The 22,158-nt window shown below is 36.5% G+C and overlaps 1 protein-coding gene across 1 annotated transcript in view; it reads left to right on the forward strand.

Moving 5' to 3' along the window:
* LOC124874972 (protocadherin-15-like) overlaps nt 1-22,158 on the forward strand; it is a 346,908-nt gene that overhangs the window by 206,812 nt on the left and 117,938 nt on the right. The window contains exons 18-22 of the mRNA XM_047376690.1: nt 342-421; nt 3,309-3,402; nt 8,628-8,756; nt 21,430-21,549; nt 21,682-21,867. Of these exons, the coding sequence (XP_047232646.1) occupies nt 342-421; nt 3,309-3,402; nt 8,628-8,756; nt 21,430-21,549; nt 21,682-21,867 (609 nt within the window). The remainder of the gene's footprint in view (nt 1-341; nt 422-3,308; nt 3,403-8,627; nt 8,757-21,429; nt 21,550-21,681; nt 21,868-22,158) is intronic.

Here is a 22,158-nt window from a genome sequence, read left to right on the forward strand (position 1 = left end):
CTCTTTTACTGTTTACAGCGTTGCATCCAAGCCATAATTACATCAAGAGCTAAACCCAAGACATACTTTTTTTGGCAGTAAATGATGCTGCAATCAGCACTGACCTGTATTGCACATGGGGTACTAAATAAGTCTGCATGATTCAATGTATTTCTTTGTTCCCCAGCATTTTCTGTAAATTAAGGGAAAGTACCATAACATGCAACAGGTTCTGCCACAAAGACCACAATGCTTGCACCTCTCAGGTGGTAATTTACTGCTACTCAAAATTACAACATGTGCAAAGACATAGTAAGTCTGCCTTTATACTTTATATGTTTAACTGCTTGTTTCCTTTTAAGGCAGTGGATCGTGAGAAGGATCCAATAACCTACAAAATCTACAGTGGAGATGTTAATGGAAATTTTGCACTGCAGCAGAAGTAAGTCAAGAAATAACATTTAGATGTATTTGATTTTTGATGCTCATATCTGAAAAGTGACTGTGTACTTTCAGAAAACTATACATATATGCTACAATTATTCATTTATATCCAACTTTTTCACACATTTTATGTTAAAACCACAAACGTTAGTGTGCTTTATTTTAATGTTATGTGACAGACCAGTACAAAGTACTGTATAATTGCAAAGTAAAATGAAAATGTCACAATTTTTTAAACATTTATCACAAGTGAAACTGTAACAACTGTGACGTTTGTATTCAGTCACTGCTTTGTAAAACACCTTTTGCTGCTATTACAAATGCAGGTCTGTTGGGGCATGTCTTTACATATCTAGAGACTAATACTGCTGTTCATTCCTCTTTGTAATATAACTCAAGGTCAATCAGATTGGATGGAGAGCATTATGAACATCGATTTTCATATATGGTCACATATTCTCAGTTAACTTTAGGTCTAGACTTTGACTAGACCATTTTAACAAATGAATATGCTTTGATCCAAACCATTCTGTTATAGCTCTTGCTGTATGTACTGGATTGTTGTCAGCTAAAAGGTGAATCTCCACCCCAGTATCAAGTCTCCCAGGATTGCTCTGCATTTTGCTCTATCCATTTTTCTCTCCACTTTGAACAGCTTCTCCAAAGCATGGTGCTACAACACCATGTTTCTCCTGGGGTTTCATGTTTGTTTTCCCTTTGATGGACTGTCCGGGGTGTATCTTGCGCTTATTCACCCCCTTCACCTTTTGTAAGGATTAAGTGGATTTACAAAATGGATTGACAGCTGTAAAGTTTTCTTCCACTTCACAGTGACTCGCTACTATGTGTTGGTTTATCTAAAAAAAAAACTAACAGAATATACTGATGTTTCTTGTTCTTAGTTGACAATTACAAAACATTTTAGGGGCATCAATGTTGTAGAAGGGAGGAGGAATACAATTTGTTATAGCTTGATAATGGGGAATGGAAAGCATGGAGAAGGTACATAAAATACATGAAATAAGAGACAAAATTATGTTTTATAGTTAAAAGGTATGAACGAGCTATGAATAAAAAGCACAAACCTAAGACGGACTGAATCCTATAATGGTACAGGTAAAGGTTTACTGATCACCCTTCATTTCTACTTTTTAAGAACATTTAGCTGGATGTCTGTGAAACTAGACAGTGTTCTAATACGATGTTGCAGTACCTCAGCTGTGTTTTCTACACAGTGGTACAATGAGTACAAACTTGTATTATAAGATCCATCCATGGCTATTATAGCAACAGCACACAGGGGGGTGTTATTGTTGGTGAAAGGATAGGTATGAGCTGCCATCTGGATTACCAAATTACCCATAATCAGAGTAAAAAACAAGCCTCCTGTTTTAGTGGCTTTTTTTCAGTGCAGCCTCCTGAGAAGCAATTTAGAAATAGTGCCTTGAAAAATAAAGTACACATTCCCACTTGAGCTTCTTTACTTTTTGTTACATTGTAACCACAACCTTCAATTTATTTTATTGGGATTTTATATGAAAGACCAATATAAAGCAGTTCATAAGTGTAAAGGGGAAGGAATGATGCTAGGTTTTCAAAATTTTTACAGCAAAAAAAAAAGTATCAGTGTGGCCTGCAGTTGTATTTAGCCCTCTTATATACTGTTATACTTATCCTTATATACCACTAAATAAAATTTAGTCAAGCTAATTACTTTAAGTAATTAGCTTAGTAATTCTTAGTACTTAGTAATTCCCATAGATTTGTCCTTTCTATATTTTAATCTTAGTATAAATGTAGCTGTTCTGTGAAGGCCTCACATGTTTGTTGGAGATGGTTGGTGATCAAGAGTGTAGAGCGGAATAGTTAAAACCAATGTTAGGTTTTAAAACAACTTCCCAATCATTGAACATCTCACAGAGCACTGCTTTGATCCCTCATCTGAAATGGGGAAGAGTATGGTACATATGCATACCTGTAGTTATCCACCTGAACAAACAGGCTGGGCATGTGGAAGAAGGATGTGGAAGAAAAATGTGGAAAGCATTGCAACAAAATTGAATCTCTTGGCCTACATGCAAATGCTGTGTGTGGTGAAAAAGTAACACTGCATATTACCCAGAACACAACATCTCCTTTGTGTAACATGGTGGAAACGCTTTTCTTTAACAAGCGTTTACTGAAAGATGGATGTAGCTAAATACAAATCAATCCTGGAGGGAATTCTGTTTTATGCTGCAAATAACTGGAGACTATGGGCAAGGTTCAACTTCCAGCATAGCACTGACAGTATGTTAGAATGGCCCAGTCAAAGTCTATGACTAACTCCAAAGCTTGTTAAGAAATCCGTGGAAAAAAGACTTGCAGCTGCAGCAAAAGAATTGAACTCAGGGGGCTAAATAAAAATCCACACTACATGTTTAAAACCATGTAGCATTTTCTGTCCATTTTACAATTAGTTGCATAGTGTTGTTTAGATAAATAAAATCCTAATAAATACATTGAAGTTTACAAACGGCAAAGTGTAAGCAAAGTTTTGTGGGTATGAATTACTTTGCAAAGCACTGCAAAAAAATGCCTAAACATTTAGTTTTCAACTCATGTCAAACTTACTTGTATTTGCATACAAACAAATCTTGCAAATGCATGAAATTAGAAGGAATGCTACACATGATTAGCAATCAGTGACAACTGAGCAGAAACTTCTTAGAAATTAGACTTAGTATTCTGCACCATGGTATCTTGATTTGCCCTGCTTTGCCTTTTGTCTGCCTTTTACTGATGATTTCTATTGTTTGCTGTGTTTTATATTTGCACTCTGATCTCTTTTGAAGTGTATACAATACCTTCAATGGCAACCCAATCTGTTTTTATTCTCTCTCCAGTTCAGGGCATTTAGTCCTGGACAAGCCTTTGGACAGGGAGTCTCTGGATCATTATATCCTGGTGATCACAGCCTCAGACGGACGCCCAGATGGAGTAAGAAACTCAGCTGTGCCACACTGATATTAATTGTCCCTCTGTGTCAAGGAAATGCTGGAAGTAAAATGCCACAAATGGCACCTTTAGTATTATGTGAAAAGAGGGTTATTAAAGACAGTTTTGGAAATAGTTGAGATTTACAAAAATTTGTGAATCATAGAATAAAGGTTTAAAAGAAATAATGAGAAAATACTTGTAGACTTTTGCCCAAACAATGACCAGAACAATGACCATACAAAATGGATCTACTTTTATTTTGTTGCAGATAATGCTAGATTTCATCATACATAGGAGTCACCATCCTCGTACTTTTGTCTTCATTGCTCTGCAGTTGTCCCTGACAACCCATTAGAGGTTGTCTCCAAATCCTTTAATTCAACAAGCCTCACTAGTGAATCTTTCTTTTCCCCTTGCAGTTATCTTTCTGTCACAAATCACTATTGATTTCTTTTCTCATCTGCCTGTTTTTTTACATCACATGACCTCTATAATCCCTGCAAAACTCCCCCGAATTTATCTGCCTTCACCAGCTCCTTCCTGTCTCACAGCTGCTGTCCCTGTAAGCCATCTGCCTTTACACTATCCTCCACAAACACCCATGTCTACTGAGACCATTGTCTTGACTCATTCATCAGCTTTTCCATCAATACTGCAAACATGACTTGGCTCTGAGCTAACCCCTGGTGCAATCCCACCTTCCTGTTACTTCATCACACCTCTCCACTGTCTAACTGCCAGTACACTGCTTGTGTTTAGAGGTGTCCCTCATTGGCTTCTTCATGTAGCAGCATCATGGAGTCCCTGCAACGCGATTTGATTAATCAGACATAATATTATGACCACTGACAGGTAAAGTGAATAAAACTGCTTATTTCTCTGAAGAACATGGCTCACAAAAGTCTAACTGGCAGCAGTTCCCCAATGAGCTCGCCCCTTGCTCTCAAGCTTCTGGCCCAAATGCTCGCAATAGCTCCTGTTTTCTGTGCTCTGTGGAAACATAAAGAACTAGTATTTAGTAAGCAGTAGCTTACTATTAGTGGCTAATAGTGGCTTCCAGTAAATGCAGACTCTTTGGTCCCAAGATTTTTAGCAGAACCAGATGTTTATTACTGAAGATGTTTTGTTGGTGTATATACAGAGTCAGCGAGTTCTTTAGAAAAAACAAGGAAAGCCATATGTATTTTAGGTGAAGTATTGTTACAACAGTATGGCAGCTTTTTAAAACCCACTGAACCCTGTGTTTAAGCAGAGAAGACTTTCCTTCAACTCTGGGAAGTCTAAATATCGGTCCCTGTCAAAAAAGAACATTCCGAACATCATTGTTCACAAATCAAAAGCTTTTTACGTCACATGAGTTTTAATGTCACAGAAGGAATGGATTTCTGTTCCCTAAAAGATAAATGAATCATGCTACTTTCACAGGGACCGAGGTTTGGTCAGGACTTTGAAAGCAGACAGTGCGATTTTCACTCCACATCACTATGAATGCTAACTGTCTCTGGTTTTACCTCAGTAGTTCTGATGTTGGTGTTTGGTTGCACTTAAAGGTAAACCTGTTTGTTTTGTTTATTCTTGTGTGTGAAGAAATTTAGCTTAGTTGTTGAAGCATCAAGACTTATTAGTTAATATAGTTTAAGTTAATATTTTTTGTAAAATTAAAGTCCTATAATTTGCAGTTAAACATTAGGATGTCTTAGGGTCAAAAACAGTTGCAGGCATGAGTGAAATTTATTTTGCAAATCTAACAAATAGGATTTGATTGTCACTAGTCTCCTCAGACTTTTGACCCTATCTAGAAACCAGATTTGAACCTTTGAACAGAGTTAGCAAATCCCTGGCATTAGGTTTTCTCTTTAATGAGTGTTCACTGTTGTTGATAGTTTCATCATGCTATGAATAACTTTGGAAATCTTTAGGAAACGTATACTATGTTATAACGTCAATTCTGAACTTGTTGATTATAATACGCAGAAATCAGTGGCAGTCATCCACTCTTCACCTTCCAATATTTGGTTAGTCTTAATAGTCTTAATAGCATCTTGGCTGACTCCTCTTTCAGATATTTATATGCATCTCGTGGAATATAAACTGTGCAAACCACCTTTTCATTTTGGTTCCAATGTCATACTCAATGTCTCCTTACCATCTAACGTCTGTGTCTTATTTGCATCATTAATTTTTCTGGTAAAATCCACATTATATTACTGAACCCATTTTTGCTTTCTTGTACATGATTCAAGGCTCTTGGCTCACCTTTTTTACTCATTTCTGAAGGAGCTGAGCTTTTTTTCAACAATACTACAGCCTGCCAAGATGCAAGCTAGGGAGCAGGGCGCTTAGGCATCCATTTCCTGCCTCTTGTAAATCACTTGCACTGTCAGTGGCCTATCACATGTCTTATTTATATGTAAGACTAACTTCAAAAGCCATGAAATAATTCTGATATACGTATTTTTGGGAATACGTTTAGGCGTTGCACTGACCCACACAGCTGTTGCGTGATGTTAAAGGTGAAATAAAAAACTGTGCTTGTTCCATTCATTAGCCTTTAACTATTTTCTCCTCTTTTCTTCATCCATCCATTAATCAGGCTTTAATAAAATTCTCTTCACTAAAGGTTAAATTAAGTACTCTTCAGCGCAATGATGGGCACTGTTTTTCGTCGCAATTCTGCAACTATGAATTTTGCCTTAATAAAGTAGAAACTGAAAGTTTAAACTATTCTTACCTTTAAATAGCAACTGCATCTCCATATCGCATCTGCATCCTTTAAGATCATCGCAGTGTCTTTCTTGATCTTCACAGGTAGTGTGGGTTGCCGCTCACATTTTCTTTCATCTAACTGATCACAGGTCACCTAAAAGTCAACTGTTACATGAAAGTAAGAAGGAAACCAACCCTTTCCTCTGTCTTTTCTCTTGTCTCTCTTCTTTTTTATTAGTTTACCCTCATGTTTCTTATCTCTTCATCATCCATCTATTAGTCAGGCATCACAATATTTCTCCTCTTCTCTAATAAAAAAAATCTCCTTACATATCCAAATATCAACGAAGACATAAGGTGATGTTAATGGAGTAATACTTATGATAATTGTCCAGACCTTGTATAATAGACTTGCATACAAACTTGAGTTAAGTTGATAGGATAAGAGAGAAAGATTTGAGAGGTGCTTATGAATCCCTATGGTTTTCTCTCTTGCTGTAAATAGGCCTTGATACCCACTTCTTAGCACACAATTTGTTAACCAGTCTCTAGGGCTTGATGATGAGCGGTTTATTTTTGTGTCCCGAAGGACATAAAGGTAGAAAAATAGTTAAAAGTAGTTTAAAAATTGTGCTGTTTGGCACTGCATTATATATTGAATGAGAGGCAGAGAGGAGTTTAAAAAAGAGAAGAATGGTAGGAGCTACCCAGCAACAGAAGAGAATTCAAAGAGAATAGAAAGGAGATTCAAAGAAAACTAGAAAAAGAACAGAAGACTGGAGCATAGATGCATTACACTGGTCCATTAATCAGTATCACCCAAAAGTTATTGGGTTGACTTCACATCTGCACACACACACATACCTGTGTGTGTCTCTTATTATTAAATGTCCCGTTGTGAGAGTGTCAGACTACAAAGTGCCTAATTGGCTGTTTGGCTAGTGAATCCATCATACTGCCACAGAATGAGAACCATACAAGTCGGCGCATTGAACCTATCCTACTGTAAAGGCGCTGTTTGTTAGATGCAATTTAAAGTTTGTTGCAGGACAGCTTGAAGTAGGCATATGATCTGTTTTGTACTATCCTAACAATAAATCAATCAGCTTTAACCTTTTGCTATTTTAAGGGACTCTAAAAATATTTTTAAAATGGTGCCAGTCTCACATTTTTAAACATTTGAGCATGATCAGCAAAATGAATTAAACTTTTAACTGAGAAATGAAACAGCTACAGGTAAGTATGAGAATCTCATGGGATAATTAAGGCATACCAGTTTCATGGTGTTACAGTATTTATACAAAAATATACGAAATAACAAAATTGGTGTAATGTAAAACAGAAAAGCAACAAGTATTCCTACTGCTGCTAAAATAATATAATGTTTTCTTGGATCGCTAAAAGAATCTTAACTAAAACTGGCATTTTTCAGTCAGTTGACAGGCAGTGCTCAGCAAGAGAATAGGGAGAGACTATGTGTTATTATATGTATAGCACAGCAAAAAACTTTGGTACTTTCTCTGTCATCTGTTTCAAATAACTTTAAATTGAAGTGTTAGCTTGAACATTTTAGTCACTTTGAAACTGAATAAACTAATTTTAGTTGCTTTAAATTACTAGAGATAATCATAACAAGGAGCTCATTTGCCTGTTAATTAGTTAAACTGCTTTTTTTTTTTCCAACTCACTTTGATAAAACAGTTTTACCGTAGATTCAGGAACTATTACTGAAAACAACTTAACAGAACCTTCAAAAAATCTGAAGTATCTCTTTAAAAAGTAGAGTTTACCTTCCTGCCAACATGTCTGGTGTGGTGGATTTTCTTATCAAAGTGGGAGAGAAATGAACTCATTAAACAAGAGAAAGATCGGACTTTATCTTGTAAAGGTTTTATTCAAAGGCTTGTCAGCATTTGAAGACTGCCACTGAGCAAGTACTAAAGTACTTAAGTACTAAACACCAATAAAACACACAGGTCAGAGGATAGAGGTAGATGGAAGGTCACCTCTGAGTGATAAAACACAGGATCAAATGAGAGGAGAAGGAAAGATCAGAGCATTTTAAAAGAATTTTCCATTACACTGGCAAGGCACAAACAAAAATGCACACACACACACACACACACAAACACACTGACACACACACACTGACACCAATGTTAGAAACTTTAATTGTGAACAATCTGTGTTTTTTCTTACAAGAAAAAAAGCCCACTTTAGGTTTTTGGTCAGAGATTTTCAATAGATTTTTTTGTAGAGATGTTCAGATCCCTTAAGTGATACAGTAACTGGCTGCTTTCTATGTAAAATTATTGTCTATGGACAAATTATTATAGCATGACAGTCGCCACCATCATGGCACAAAATTAGCCAATACTATACAATTCACTTCCCACGTACACAAAGAGAACATGCAGTTGGGAGCAAAATTTAATTAATTTGAAACATTATGGCGAGCTCTTTAATGAATAAAAAAATACATCTTTTTAAATGCGTGATTGTTTTGTGTCATTTTGTAGACCTCTACTGTAATGGTGAACATGGTGGTAACTGATGTGAATGACAACGATCCAGTGTTCAACTCTTCACTGCCTGTGAATCTCACTGTCACTGAGGAGCAGGATAACGCCTTCATTGGACAGGTCATGGTAAGGAGATTCTCTGCATACTTTCACAAGATAAATCCTGAAGCTAAAACACAGTTGCATCTTTAATGAGGTCTCTGTATGAAAAAACAGGGCATTAATGTGTTGATTATGTACTCCCGCGAGGCTGTGTACTTGTTTGAGCAATAATTTGTTCGTTTAATAATGACACTTGAACAATTACATGATAATTAAGAAAAAATAATCTGACTGTTTCAGCAACTCCCTGATTGCATAATTTAAAAGCCTAGCAGGGGAGTAGTCAGTGACGTATTACTTTTGTCTGTATCATGTCTCAAATGACACATTCCAGTTCATTTGAGTTTTGCAATGACAAATTACAAAATTACTTTATTGAGTTTTAATCATCTGTTGGATCTTGGTTGGTTATTATATGGACTGAAAGGCATAAACATTTTACAATGTCATTTTTTATATCCAATCTCATTCTGGGAACACACAGTATTTACAAATGTTTGACCATCATTTCAGAGCATTACACACATATTAATTTACAAATGTATGACAAAGTAAATTTTATTTGTGAAGAAAATAAATCCATGCTGTTGCTGTTTGCTCAAAACAATTGATACAAAAAAAACAACAGTGCATAAGTATTTTACCAAGAATGAATAATGAGCAACAATGGTTAAACATACACTGCTAATAAAAAAATTATATGTTTCTAGCATTTTATTCTAATTTGTCTTTTGATTTTTACAAGAAAAACAAGGTTGTGTTAATGTGTTGCAATAATTAGACCAATAATTGCCCTCAGTATATCAACTAGAGCAGATTTTAGCACACACACATCTGTAGGAATGAAGTATTTTACAGTTACAGTCACTCTAATTTACCTCACCTGTTACATTCATCTCCTGTGATAACCAAGTGTCAATGTAACATACGTTTGTGGTAGCCTTTGAGTGGCTGGTTTGGCAACTATGTGTATACTGGAAAGAAGTCCTGGTCTTCATTTGCATGTTTTGGACAAAGCTCTGCGAAGCTTTAAGTTTTGGTTGTGGGTTTAATACTGGCAGGTAGTTGAAGAGTTTTTTTTTTTTGTGGGGGGCTGGAAAAACCTTTCAGATTTTGATATGGAAAGGAACATTTTTCTTGCATTGCACAATCATGCGCAAATTCTACAAACCACCTTTAAACAAAAGTACTGTATACACTGTTTACATGTTTCAGACATAAGGGCTGACTGGCTTATTTTCCATGGGAGGTTCATGGGTGAATCTGACACTTTAAATGGCTCTGATCTTTTGAATATACTTCCTCAGATGTGTCCTTACTTGGATTTCCTTCCAGCTTAGATTGTGCACTGGTGTCAAGGGTTCTTTGATCCATCTGACTCTTTGTCAGTTGGTTAATGTTAATCAGCATTTCAACACTAGCACTACTCCTGTTATAAATCTCTGGCCCTTGTTCATTCTTGTATATGATTTTGAACAAGTTGAACATTGAATAGATTCTAAACTTAACTTAAATAGCTTTCATTTATTTTCTAAATAAAATTATTGTCTGTAAATCCAATAAAGGATATTATTATTAAAGTACTGTAAATTTTAACTTTCACTCACATTTTTGATAATGTTCCAAATTAAATATCCAAAAATCACACCTAATCTGAAGAGAGGGCACTTGAAATTATTCCAGTTCTGAACTTCCTCCCTTTCAAGGAACCTTGGACAGATTCCAAAGCAAAACAGACGGTGTTATCCCTCAGCGGGCTGAGAAAGGCACGATTCTGGGCCTCATTCCAAACCAAGGCCTGTACCCAGAAGTATAAGCCATATTTCTGAATGAGGGGACTTTAGTTTGGAGATGCAGGTATGGTAAAGCAGGACATAAAGATATATGAGGTACTGAAAATACTTGAGTGCCGGAGAAAAATACAAAGCAATCCGGGTTACCTGAAGAAGGGCGAGGATGATGGAGCAGTTTTTCCCGACAAAATGTTTTGAGTTTATAACACCACTCCTGTAGAAATATGTGTTGAATGTCTGGAAAAGGGAAAAGGTATGGGGGTTTTATGAAATAGTCAAATAACAAATATTATATAAAAAACATAGATATTAATAGAACTTAACTTTACGTTATTTAATCGAGTCCACCTCAGAATCAGTATAATTTGAAGGCTGTGAATTTGCTGTTATAAATAAAGGTATATGAACAAAAGCAGTTAGTACAGCAACAGCTGTGCTGCAGTGTTTCATGTTTTAGTGAAACAAAAGCTGGACTCCTATCCTGCTGGTGGACTATCCGTAAATGACAAGAGCAAAGGAAAAGAAAAAGCAATATCTGACAGAAAATAACATTTACCAGATGTAGACAAGTCCTAGGTAAGTTGTGAGGAAGAGACAGCTTTCTAAAGTTCAAAAGAAGAGGAAAGTTTATCTCTGCTGCACAGGCAGTTTCTTTGCTCTCTTCCTGAGATTGTCAAAAACATAAAGAAGTATTTCTATATGGACTTGTCAGGAGATAAAAGCTGTGGTCCTTAAACCACATTTTATACAGTAATCTGTCCAAACCCACGTTTTACTAGAGCCTAAATCAGTTTAATTTTAATTATGAAATCATTTTCATATAAAGTCAAAACCCAAAAAATACCATTCATTTGAATATGCTGATGATTGCACAAGGTCAGTCTGTCTTCTACTTTTAAATGCACAGATCATTAAGGGTCAGTAAACTAACTGCAGTTGTTTAATTACCCTTATTTTGAAATGTAGTAGCCTAATTCTTTGTTTCATTTAGAAAGTAACAGATGCAGACTAAAATCTTTAAAAATATGTGCCGAGTAAACTTTTTCTCTTTGCATACTTATATTAGTTGTTTAATATATTCAAATGTGTTGTGGCTTCAAAAGGTTTTCATACCCTTCAAACATTTTCAAGTTGTGTTTCATTCCAACCACAAAGTTCAATGTATTTTATTGGGATTCAATGTGATTGACCAACGCAAAGTATTATGTAACAATGAAGAGTAAAATAAAATCTAATAATGTGGGGTGCACTTCAGTCCAATCCCCGTTACTTTAAAAAACCTTCAATATAATCCAGTGCAATCAATTACTTTCAGATGTCATTTAGGAAAAATGTATTTTGTCCTTGATTCATTTTCAAGCCAAATAGGTAAATAGTCCACTTACATTTTGTATGTGGACTATTTAGGTGACAAAAAACTAAAACTGAACATCAACCTGAAAACATGTCCCCTGTGGTAAAGCATGGTAGTGGCAGCATCATGCTATGAGGATGCTTTTGTATTGCAGAGAGAGGGAAGCTGGTCAGAGTTAAATGATTAATTAATCAAGCTGAAAGTTCAGATTATTCTTACATTTAAAAGGCAAGATAGATTTAGAAATACTTAAGAATACCTTTAAAAGCAACGATGACAGCCATAGCAGAAACATGTCATCTTCATATCACCATTCTGTTGATTATCAAACAACCTTGGTTCTGAACTACTTTTAAATAGAAAGGCAAATGTTTTTTTTTTTTTTTTTGTGTGTAACTTATTTGGACAAGACATGTACACTTTTACAATACCTGACTTTATGGTTCAATTAGAGTAGCACCATTGAGCCCAAAGATACTGAAAAAAAATTTTTATTCACAGTGATGAATAGGTCTTGCAGTTTTATTTATAAAATAAATTAAAGTCAGATGTGAGAAAGTAATAAGGTAAAAAAAGAAAAGGGATTTAACTTGAAGTAAAGATATATTAGCACTTGAATGCAACAGGCTGAACAAGGTATTGTATAGATGTAGTGGATAATTCAGACTTTCAGCTACTTCTTTTAATCAGTGTTGAAAGGCAACAGATGTAAGGCAGGTTAGACATGATTTCTGTTGTGTTCCAGGCTTTTAACTGTCTGGTAATATAATTATACTCCTGGAACTGTGAGAAAGATGGTGAGGGAGAGAGAAAAGATGAAGGAGGATGTATTCAAAAAGCACCCATCGTTAGATGCTCAACCCGGAAATTGAAGTCACACTGAAATATATGACAAGAAGTGAATAATCTTTGGTGAATGAAATTTAGTTAAAAAACTGTAGTGCTCAAAAAAGTCTGCCATAGGGCACTTAAGAAAAGCCCAATGTTCCCTTTTAACTTGTTTAATTTATCCTATTTGTTTATTACTTGTTTATTACGTTGACCAGAAAAACAAACTTTGTTTTGGTAGTGATCAAGATGCAGGCAAGCAAGTGAAATAAATGATCAAAAATGAAATAGTTCAATAAACTAGCAAGAGTTGATCACAAGAGATAATAGGAGACTCTGGCAAGTTGATTGTGAAAACAAGGGTTTGTAGTCAAGTCAATTAGGAATCAGCAACTGGAGATTCAGTCACTCATTCACACAGCACATTCAAAACCTAGGTTACACTAAAAGTGCTGTGCAGGCAAAATACAAAGAAATCCAGCAAATAATATGAGCTGGAGTAGACCATGTACTAAAATGGGCTTCTAAAAGAAAATAGTGTGCAAATCCAAAAACAAGTAAAAACCTATTAAAAACCAGCTACAGGATCATACTCAACAAGGCCAGAAAGCCTATTTAAAGAGGTGGGGGTTTTTTGCTTTTACTTTTTTTGCTAAATTGGCAGATCTCACATAAAATGTGGCACCATTCTAGAGCATTGTTGCAGTAAATGACATGGCTATTTTCAATTTTCAGTCTAGACCAAGGGACTTGCAAAAATTGCTGGTTTTAAAATATAAAATTTGATCAGGTACCCTAATACAATTCTATCACAACATTTCCATTTTTTATACTGAGGAAAGTAAAGACAAGGGTGCAGGTGTGTTGATTGCAAAACGGAGACCTTATTATCTGAAAGCACAGGGGGAAAATCAAAATAAAGCAGAAAGCAAGCATGTCAGAGAAAACAAAGACACACAATATACCAAAAGATACCAGTATAAACCTCTACAAAACAGATGTTATAAATCGACAAGACTGGAACTAACAGGTTTTAAATGTCTTGCTACTTTTTACTAGATGGATATTTATAAAATAAATTGTGTCCTGTGGTGTGGCTGTCGTTCAAACAATAACAGGGCTATCCTTTAATCAGAAACTTGCAAATTTATCCTCAACTTCCCCAGTTTTGATCCTTTGGAGGAGCCAAATCTTATTGCATTGCCCGTTCTTAATTCAAATCTGAATGTGATGCTTCATACCCAGTAAAAACTGAAACCAGTTTGTATATCAGCCTCCAGCTTCTCACCTGATTTACTTTCTGCCTCTCTGACTGTCCGCATGTCAATTATCTCCCTTCTCCAAACAACTCATGATAATCACACAAAAGCTGGATGCCCCATTAAATTTCTAACACAGTCACCCCCCGGATAGCAATGAATCACTGAATACAAATCATAGGGAGAGGACTTCTCACCCAGAGCACTGGCAAGACAGTTTCTAATTTCCACTAATTCGAACAATTACTTCGTGAGATGCATTAAAAGCTTAATAAATGAAAATTGAGGAATGTACAAATTACGTCACTGCAACAGCAAGTAGCAGCATTAAAGCAAAGCAAGTGGATTTTAAATATAAAGAAGATTGGATATGAAACATATTTAACCGAAAAACCAGTATTTAGAATTATATGGAGGCTTTCCATCATGAAACGCAGCCATATTGAAAATCAATATCAGTTTAGTGATAAGGCTGCTTGTTAAAGGAGCTCCTAACCATGAGGTAGACTTAATGTTTGGGGCATTTTTTGTCAGAATAAGCACCTATGACTGAAAACACCAGTAGTAATTAGCTTCATTCAACAATAAATAGGGTCATGTAAGAAGTAACAAACAAGCATACCTGGTGATAATTAGAGAGCTGTAATTAGGAAATAACACATGTGCAACATCACTTTACACTAGAGCCACACTGACCCAATAGCACTCACAAATGTACTCACATTCATATACCGACACACAGGTCATTACACAAGTTGAGGTTAAGTACCTTGCCTAGGGGCACATCGATATATAGCAAGAGGAAGCTGGAATCGAATCCACAACTTTTGAATTGCAAGACGACTACTGTTCCCACTGAGCTACTGTTGCCTCACCTTGCCTCTTGCAGCTAGAGATAGGCATCAGCCACCAATGGATGGATGGTTGTAGAAATTTAAAAGTTGATAAGAGTGACCTGGAAAATGGACAGCTCTATAGGGTAGAGTTTAAATCCTTGGTGTGCTGGCTTCATTATAGTTGCAAAGTATTCGGCTGGAAGGAAAGAGTAATTCCCTAAGTAAAAGTGAAAATGAGAACTTGAGTAATAAATGATCAACACAAGTTTAGGTTCTACCTCTAGTGAGAAAATTGCTAGTGCATTGTGGCACTGGCAGTGCAATTAAAGGGGGCAAATTATTTAATATCCTCACTGAAATATAATGGCATTGAGTATTTTATACCCCAAGAAGAAAGGGGATTTAAACAAACTGAGAACGTTTTTTTTAAATATATTTTCACACTACAGACCCAAACCCGAACATTTCTCAGTCAAAACTATCATAAATCATTTCATTCATCAATCATTTCTTGTCATATTAAGGATAGAAATGTAGGAAATTATATTCAGTTTGAATTAAACAATTTATGGTTGAGTGATGAGGGAATAGAATATGAAAATATAAAAACACTTTCAACTTTTAGAGAATTTCTTCACTTAAGGAGGTTATTTATTTAAGCAATCTGCAAACATGAACAGAGCTTTTATACATACAGAAGACAATCAAAGCAAACAATCATGCAATCAGCACTCACTGTGATAACCATGTCGTTACCTATGTTGTCCTCTACCTTCAGCTTTGGGCTGTTACTTTCCCCAAAGCCAATATTTTATGTGCTTTATAATCCCAGTGTAAAATATGTTTCAAGTGAAGCAACTTCTTCTGGTATGAGAGGAGAAATTCATCTTCTTCCCCTTTTTACACTCACATATCTAACTGCTCTTTCTTGTATAAAGGACAGTTGTAATACAATTGTTGGCTATATTCCTTTTCTGTGTTGCTCTTGTGGGTGAACATTTTAAAATTACTTATCCACGTTAAAAAACAATGGAATGTCCATTTTTTTTTGTGTGTTTTTTTAAGACTTTCTGGCTCTCAAAAATGTCCTCGTTTGCATTTTAAATAGTTAAAATCATGAAGTAGTTTCATTTTCATTCTGCCTTAAAGTTCCCCTTTTTAAAGAAGTAATGTTGAGAGTATATCTACCTATGTTTGCACAGTATATCACTTTATTGTTTTATATTTGCGTCACAATTTTAGCTGATAAAAAATTATCATTTTCAGCTGCTATTAAATGTGCAGGTTTCTTTTTTACCTTCAGTTTCTTTTTTATTAAGTGCTCCCAGATGGCATTGCTTCCTTTTTATCCCCGCTCCTTTGCCAAAGGGCCCTCAGAGGTATTGGATGCAATGCAGAAAGTTTGCTTTAATTACTGCGTTTGATGATGAAATGCTGCACACACCATTATATTTTTTCTTGTTTTGTTTTGCTCTACAAATCTTCAATAGAGCTTGTCCTTGTTTTTGTCATCAGTGGACATGACATAATTGTGAATTTCATATTGCTTTCAAGGTATTATGAGCAATAATGGTCAGGTTTTGTTTTTCCTGACAAAATAGCCACCAACCCCTGAAACCACATCCTATCCTTCTAAGAGCCCTTTGAATTAGTGTCAGACTGCTAGGACCAATTTGAGTGTCTCAAGGGCTACAACTCAAATAGGTCATTACAAAGATACAAATTCATATAAAATTTGTACATAATGTTCTTAACTTAAAAGCAAGAAAAGAAATTACTTTTTGAACTCTTGACACTCTTGGTGTAAGCAAACCTTAAAGTTGCCCTGCACACAAAACCACATTTATGTGTCCTTTGCTCTGTTCTCATCCATTTTAATGCTGTCAGAGGGCTGATTGCAAAGGATGAACATTCAGAGAGGTGGAGAAGAACACCGGCTAGCAATTTGTCACTTTCCCTCCACCTTGTTTTACTAGTTGAAAAAGACTATGTGGAGAGGAACTCTGGGTTTGACTGCAGAACAGTTACAGGAGGATAGTCAGATTAAAGAAGTGCAACAAAAAGGAAAGGAGGACATTGTGCTACATTTTTTTTTTATTAAGTTAAAATTGAAAGTGCTGCCTCATTAACTTTGTGAAAGTTTAGCTTTTGCTGCAAAATAACTCCAGATCCTCTGGTGAACAAATGAAATGATGGGAAAAGATAGGGGGAAAGATAATGAGCACAGGCGTCAACGTTATGTGTTAATTAAACCTAAAATTTGTGAGTACCTGCAACAAAGGGAATTAAAAAGGTGTAGACAGACTGCACAGTAGTTATTAGAATATTATTTAGTATGTAATTTGTAGTAGTCAGGTCACAAATATCTATAAACTCAAGCACAGATGTTTTATTGTATGTTGTAATGTAAACAATGTTTTTTTTTTTCATGCTAAATGCGGGAGTGCCAGTGCAGCTGTAGTGATTACAAAGAGGAAAAAGAAAGAACATATTTGACTTATCAACAAAGTATAAGTCAAATATAAAAAAAATTGCTTTTGTTGGAAAAGATGTCATTTCTTATGCATACATCTGTATGTGTGGGTGTTATCTGTAACATTATTAACCATCAGAATAATCAGAGTAATCTAAAGGGACAGAAAAGATAAATACCACAGATATTTCTGGTTATATGTCCCTGTCCTTCTCTCCTCCAGGCTAGGTCAGTTGAGCTTAGTGTGTTCTACATGAGTAAACATAAAGCAGAATGTATGGGAATGTAATGTTCCCTCCCCTGTAAACACCCACCAGTCCATTTATGACCCCCACCAGCTGCAACCTGCACCTGGGTTTTTCTTTTTGAAATAAACATTTGATTATTTTTGCTCGCCTGCATTAACTTGACATGAAGCATCAAAAAATGCAGAATAAGGTTATCTCTGAATGGCAGACTGAATAGATTAAGGTCAGTAAAGGTAAAACTTAAGCAAACAACAACTCATGTTTTCTTTCTATATTCTTTATATTTTATAGATCAATCCTTTCTTGTCAGAGATACGTTAAGTATTTATAACTGATTATTGTTCATGTAAGATTTTTTAAAGCATTCATCATTATCATTTTTAAACGGAACTTTAAACAATGTTTTCTCCCCTTCTTTTCCCAGGGTGGAATCATTTTAAATAACAACCATCTTGAAATAGGAATTTTTAAAAACAAGACCTGGATAAATAAATTTGGATTTAGTATTTCTTCTAATTCACAGGAATCAAGATTTATATATATGGGCTCGGATTTATACATACACACACTTGAACATTTGCTTAAATGTCCCTTATTAAATTATAGTTCAACCACATACTTGTTTATCTATCCATCCAGATCTAGCACTGTTGCAGCAAGAAGGTCCTGGGTTCAATTCCCAGCCTGGGGTCTTTCTGCATGGAGTTTGCATGTTCTCACCGGGTACTCCGGCTTCCTCCCACAGTCCAAAGACATGCCTGTTAGGTTAATTGGTCACTCTAAATTGCCCTTAGGTGTATGAATGAGTGTGTGCTTGGTTGTTTGTGTGACGCCCTGCGATGGACTGGCGACCTGTCCAGGGTGTACCCCGCCTCCCGCCCATAGACTGCTGGAGATAGGCACCAGCTCCCCCGCGACCCACTATGGAATAAGCGGTAGAAAATGACTGGCTGATATATATACAGGGGTTGGACAATGAAACTGAAACACCTGTCATTTTAATGTGGGAGGTTTCATGGCTAAATTGGACCAGCCTGGTAGCCAGTCTTCATTGATTGCACATTGCACCAGTAATAGCAGAGTGTGAAGGTTCAATTAGCAGGGTAAGAGCACAGTTTTGATCAAAATATTGAAATGCACACAACATTATGGGTGACATACCAGAGTTCAAAAGAGGACAAATTGTTGGTGCACGTCTGGCTGGTGCATCTGTGACCAAGACCGCAAGTCTTTGTGATGTATCAAGAGCCACTGTATCCAGGGTAATGTCAGCATACCACCAAGAAGGACGAACCACATCCAACAGGATTAACTGTGGACGCAAGAGGAAGCTGTCTGAAAGGCATGTTCCAGTGCTAACCCGGATTGTATCCAAAAAACATAAAACCACGGCTGCCCAAATCACGGCAGAATTAAATGTGCACCTCAACTCTCCTGTTTCCACCAGAACTGTCCATTGGGAGCGCCACAGGGTCAATATACACGGCCGGGCTGCTATAGTCAAACCTTTGGTCACTCATGCCAATGCCAAACGTCAGTTTCAATGGTGCAAGGAGCGCAAATCTTGGGCTGTGGACAATGTGAAACATGTATTGTTCTCTGATGTGTCCACCTTTACTGTTTTCCCCACATCCGGGAGTGTTACGGTGTGAAGAAGCCCCAAAGAAGCGTACCACCCAGACTGTTGCATGCCCAGAGTGAAGCATGGGGATAGATCAGTGATAGTTTGGGCTGCCATATCATGGCATTCCCTTGGCCCAATACTTGTGCTAGATGGGCGCATCACTGCCAAGGACTACCGAACCATTCTTGAGGACCATGTGGATCCAATGGTTCAAACATTGTATTCTGAAGGCGGTGCCGTGTATCAGGATGACAATGCACCAATACACACAGCAAGACTGGTGAAAGATTGGTTTGATGAACATGAAAGTGAAGTTGAACATCTCCCATGGCCTACACAGTCACCAGATCTAAATATTATTGAGCCACTTTTTCCTCCACCAGTATCACGTAGTGACCTGGCCACTATCCTGCAAGAAGAATGGCTTAAAATCCCTCTGACCGCTGTGCAGGACTTGTATGTGTCATTCCCAAGACGAATTGACGCTGTATTGGCCGCAAAGGAGGCCCTACACCATACTAATAAATTATTTTGGTGTAAAACCAGGTGTTTCAGTTTCATTGTCCAACCCCTGTATATATATATATATATATATAGGGACCGTTTGCGAGGCTGAAGGGTCATGTGTCTAACCAGGTAGTCAGCAGCACAGGAGCACCACAGGGGACTGTGCTCTCACCATTCCTCAGATTTCCAGTACAAGACAGACTCCTGTCATCTGCAGACATACTCGAATGGTTCTGCAGTCATAGGATGTATCAGAGATGGAAGAGAAGCTGAGTACAGGGAGCTGTGTGGAAACAATCATCTCATCTTAAACATGAATAAAACAAAGGAGCTGACTGTAGATTTTAAGAGAAACAAGAATAGGTCAAACACTATTTCCATCATAGGAAAAGAAGTGGAGGTGGTGGAGGAGTATAAATACTTCAGTGTTTACAGGGACAATAGACTGGAGTGGAGGTGCAACTGTGAAGTCTTCTACAAAAGCAACAAAACAGACTGTCCTTCTTGAGGAAACTTAGGACCTTTGGTCTTTGCAGCAAGATGCTGCATATACTAAAAGTCAGTTGTGGAGAATGTGATCTCTTCTGCCATCATCTGCTGAGGGAGCAGCATCAAAGCCAGGGACTCAACAAGGCTCAACAAGCTAATAAAGAAGGCTGGCTCTGTTCTGGGGACTCCTCTGGAGATCATTGTGTATAGAGGGATTCCTTATAAAATGAAGTGCATTATGGAGAACCCTGAGCATCCTCTTCATGAGACTGTCCTACAACAACAGAGTGTCTTCAGTCAGAGGCTTCTTCAGATCTGCTGTAAGACGGAGCACTACAGGAGATCCTTCCTGCCCACAGCCATCAGCATCTACAATGGCTCTTTGAAGAAACGTAATAATAATAAATAATAAAATGAGCTACAACAATTAATTTCCCTTTGGGATGAAAAAAGTATTTTTAATTAAATGAATTGAATTTTACCAATTTAATTAGGTTTAGTCTATTATTGTTTTTAAGTGGAATTCAAGAGTAAAAAAGACCTTGTAAAACACATGTTTGAGCTTGCATATTACTTTTATCAAGATCTCAGATCTTATTTGACTTTTTCATGACCTTGAAAGCCAAGTCACACATTTTTGCCAAACCCCTCTGCCTCCAACAATTAGCAATCTCTACTAAGTCTTCACTTATCAGCTGTGCAGCAGTCATGTAAATATTTAATTCCACCTAAGCAGGAAGGCGATGTAAAAAGAAAGCTAAATGTTTTCAGATAGCTGTTTTCTTGGTTTGTAATATAATAAACAAAAGACAAGTGAAAGTCCAGCAAAGTCTGATAAAGCAATGAAACATTTCTGTTATAGTAAACTTCCAAAAGTAATTGACCCTAAAGTGGTAGTATATTATTTTTAATGTAAAGCAACACATTAAAGGTCATGTAAGGGTCATTAAAGGAAAACCTTTCTTGCATTTTTACTAGAAAGGAACTATGGAGTATTTGCCATTTTAAAAGAACATAATTAAAACATCTCATTAAAACAGCAGCTGCATCTTGGTTGAATCGATCATGCTTTGGACTTGTGTTGCAGCCAATGTTACAAAGTGGCAAATGAAAAAATCTGGTAGAATAAAGACTGGATTTAACTTAATATTTCAGTTACAAAACAGTTTTGTTTTGACTTTTTAAAGGATTTATAAAGTGAAAGAGTATCTGAGCGTTTCAAAACTGCTGATTCATTTCACTTCTCTTATTAACAGATTTCTTTTTTTGTCTTTGACTTGCTTTAGGCAACAGATCCAGATCTGGGGGAAAGCGGTCAGGTCCATTATAGGCTTGTTAACCACCAGAAGCTGTTTTCCATCAATGCCACTGGAGCCATCAGGACTGCAGTACCCCTGGACAGAGAGGTCAGAGGAAGTCACAGATTAATTGAACGTTTATGATTATTGGATTCAACATAACTTGTGGCAAAGATGTCACAAAATATATTTTGTAGCTGCATTTTTAATTTTTCCTTATGACTCTCTGTGACCCTGAAGGTAAAAGGCCACTATTTTCTGGTTGTTGAAGCGTCCGATGGTGCAGTGGACCCTCGGCGATCCAGACTTACCCTTTCTGTGACTGTTCTGGATGTGGACGACAACAGCCCAATGTTCTCCCAACAATCTTACAATGTCAATCTCCCTGAAAACAGCCCAAAAGACACTGTCATATTAAGATTACAGGTGGGTTTTTGGTTAAGCAGGGAAAATGTTGTAGAAGTGGTTCTCAGTAAATAAGAATTTGATTGAGAATGTTATTTATTTTAGTAATTCAATTCAAAAAGTGAAACCAATAAATTGCTTAGATTCATTAAACACAGAATTAAATACTTCAAGTGTTTATGTTAATTTTGCATATTATGGCACACAACTAATGAACATAAAATATTCAACTTCTCAAAAAATGTATATCTAACATAAAACCAGTAAACAAGTAGATTTTTCCTGTTCTTTTCTTCATAATTCCATCAAGGA

Source organism: Girardinichthys multiradiatus, chromosome 10 (genome assembly GCF_021462225.1).
Source record: "Girardinichthys multiradiatus isolate DD_20200921_A chromosome 10, DD_fGirMul_XY1, whole genome shotgun sequence".
In the NCBI taxonomy this organism is placed as follows: Eukaryota; Metazoa; Chordata; class Actinopteri; order Cyprinodontiformes; family Goodeidae; genus Girardinichthys; species Girardinichthys multiradiatus.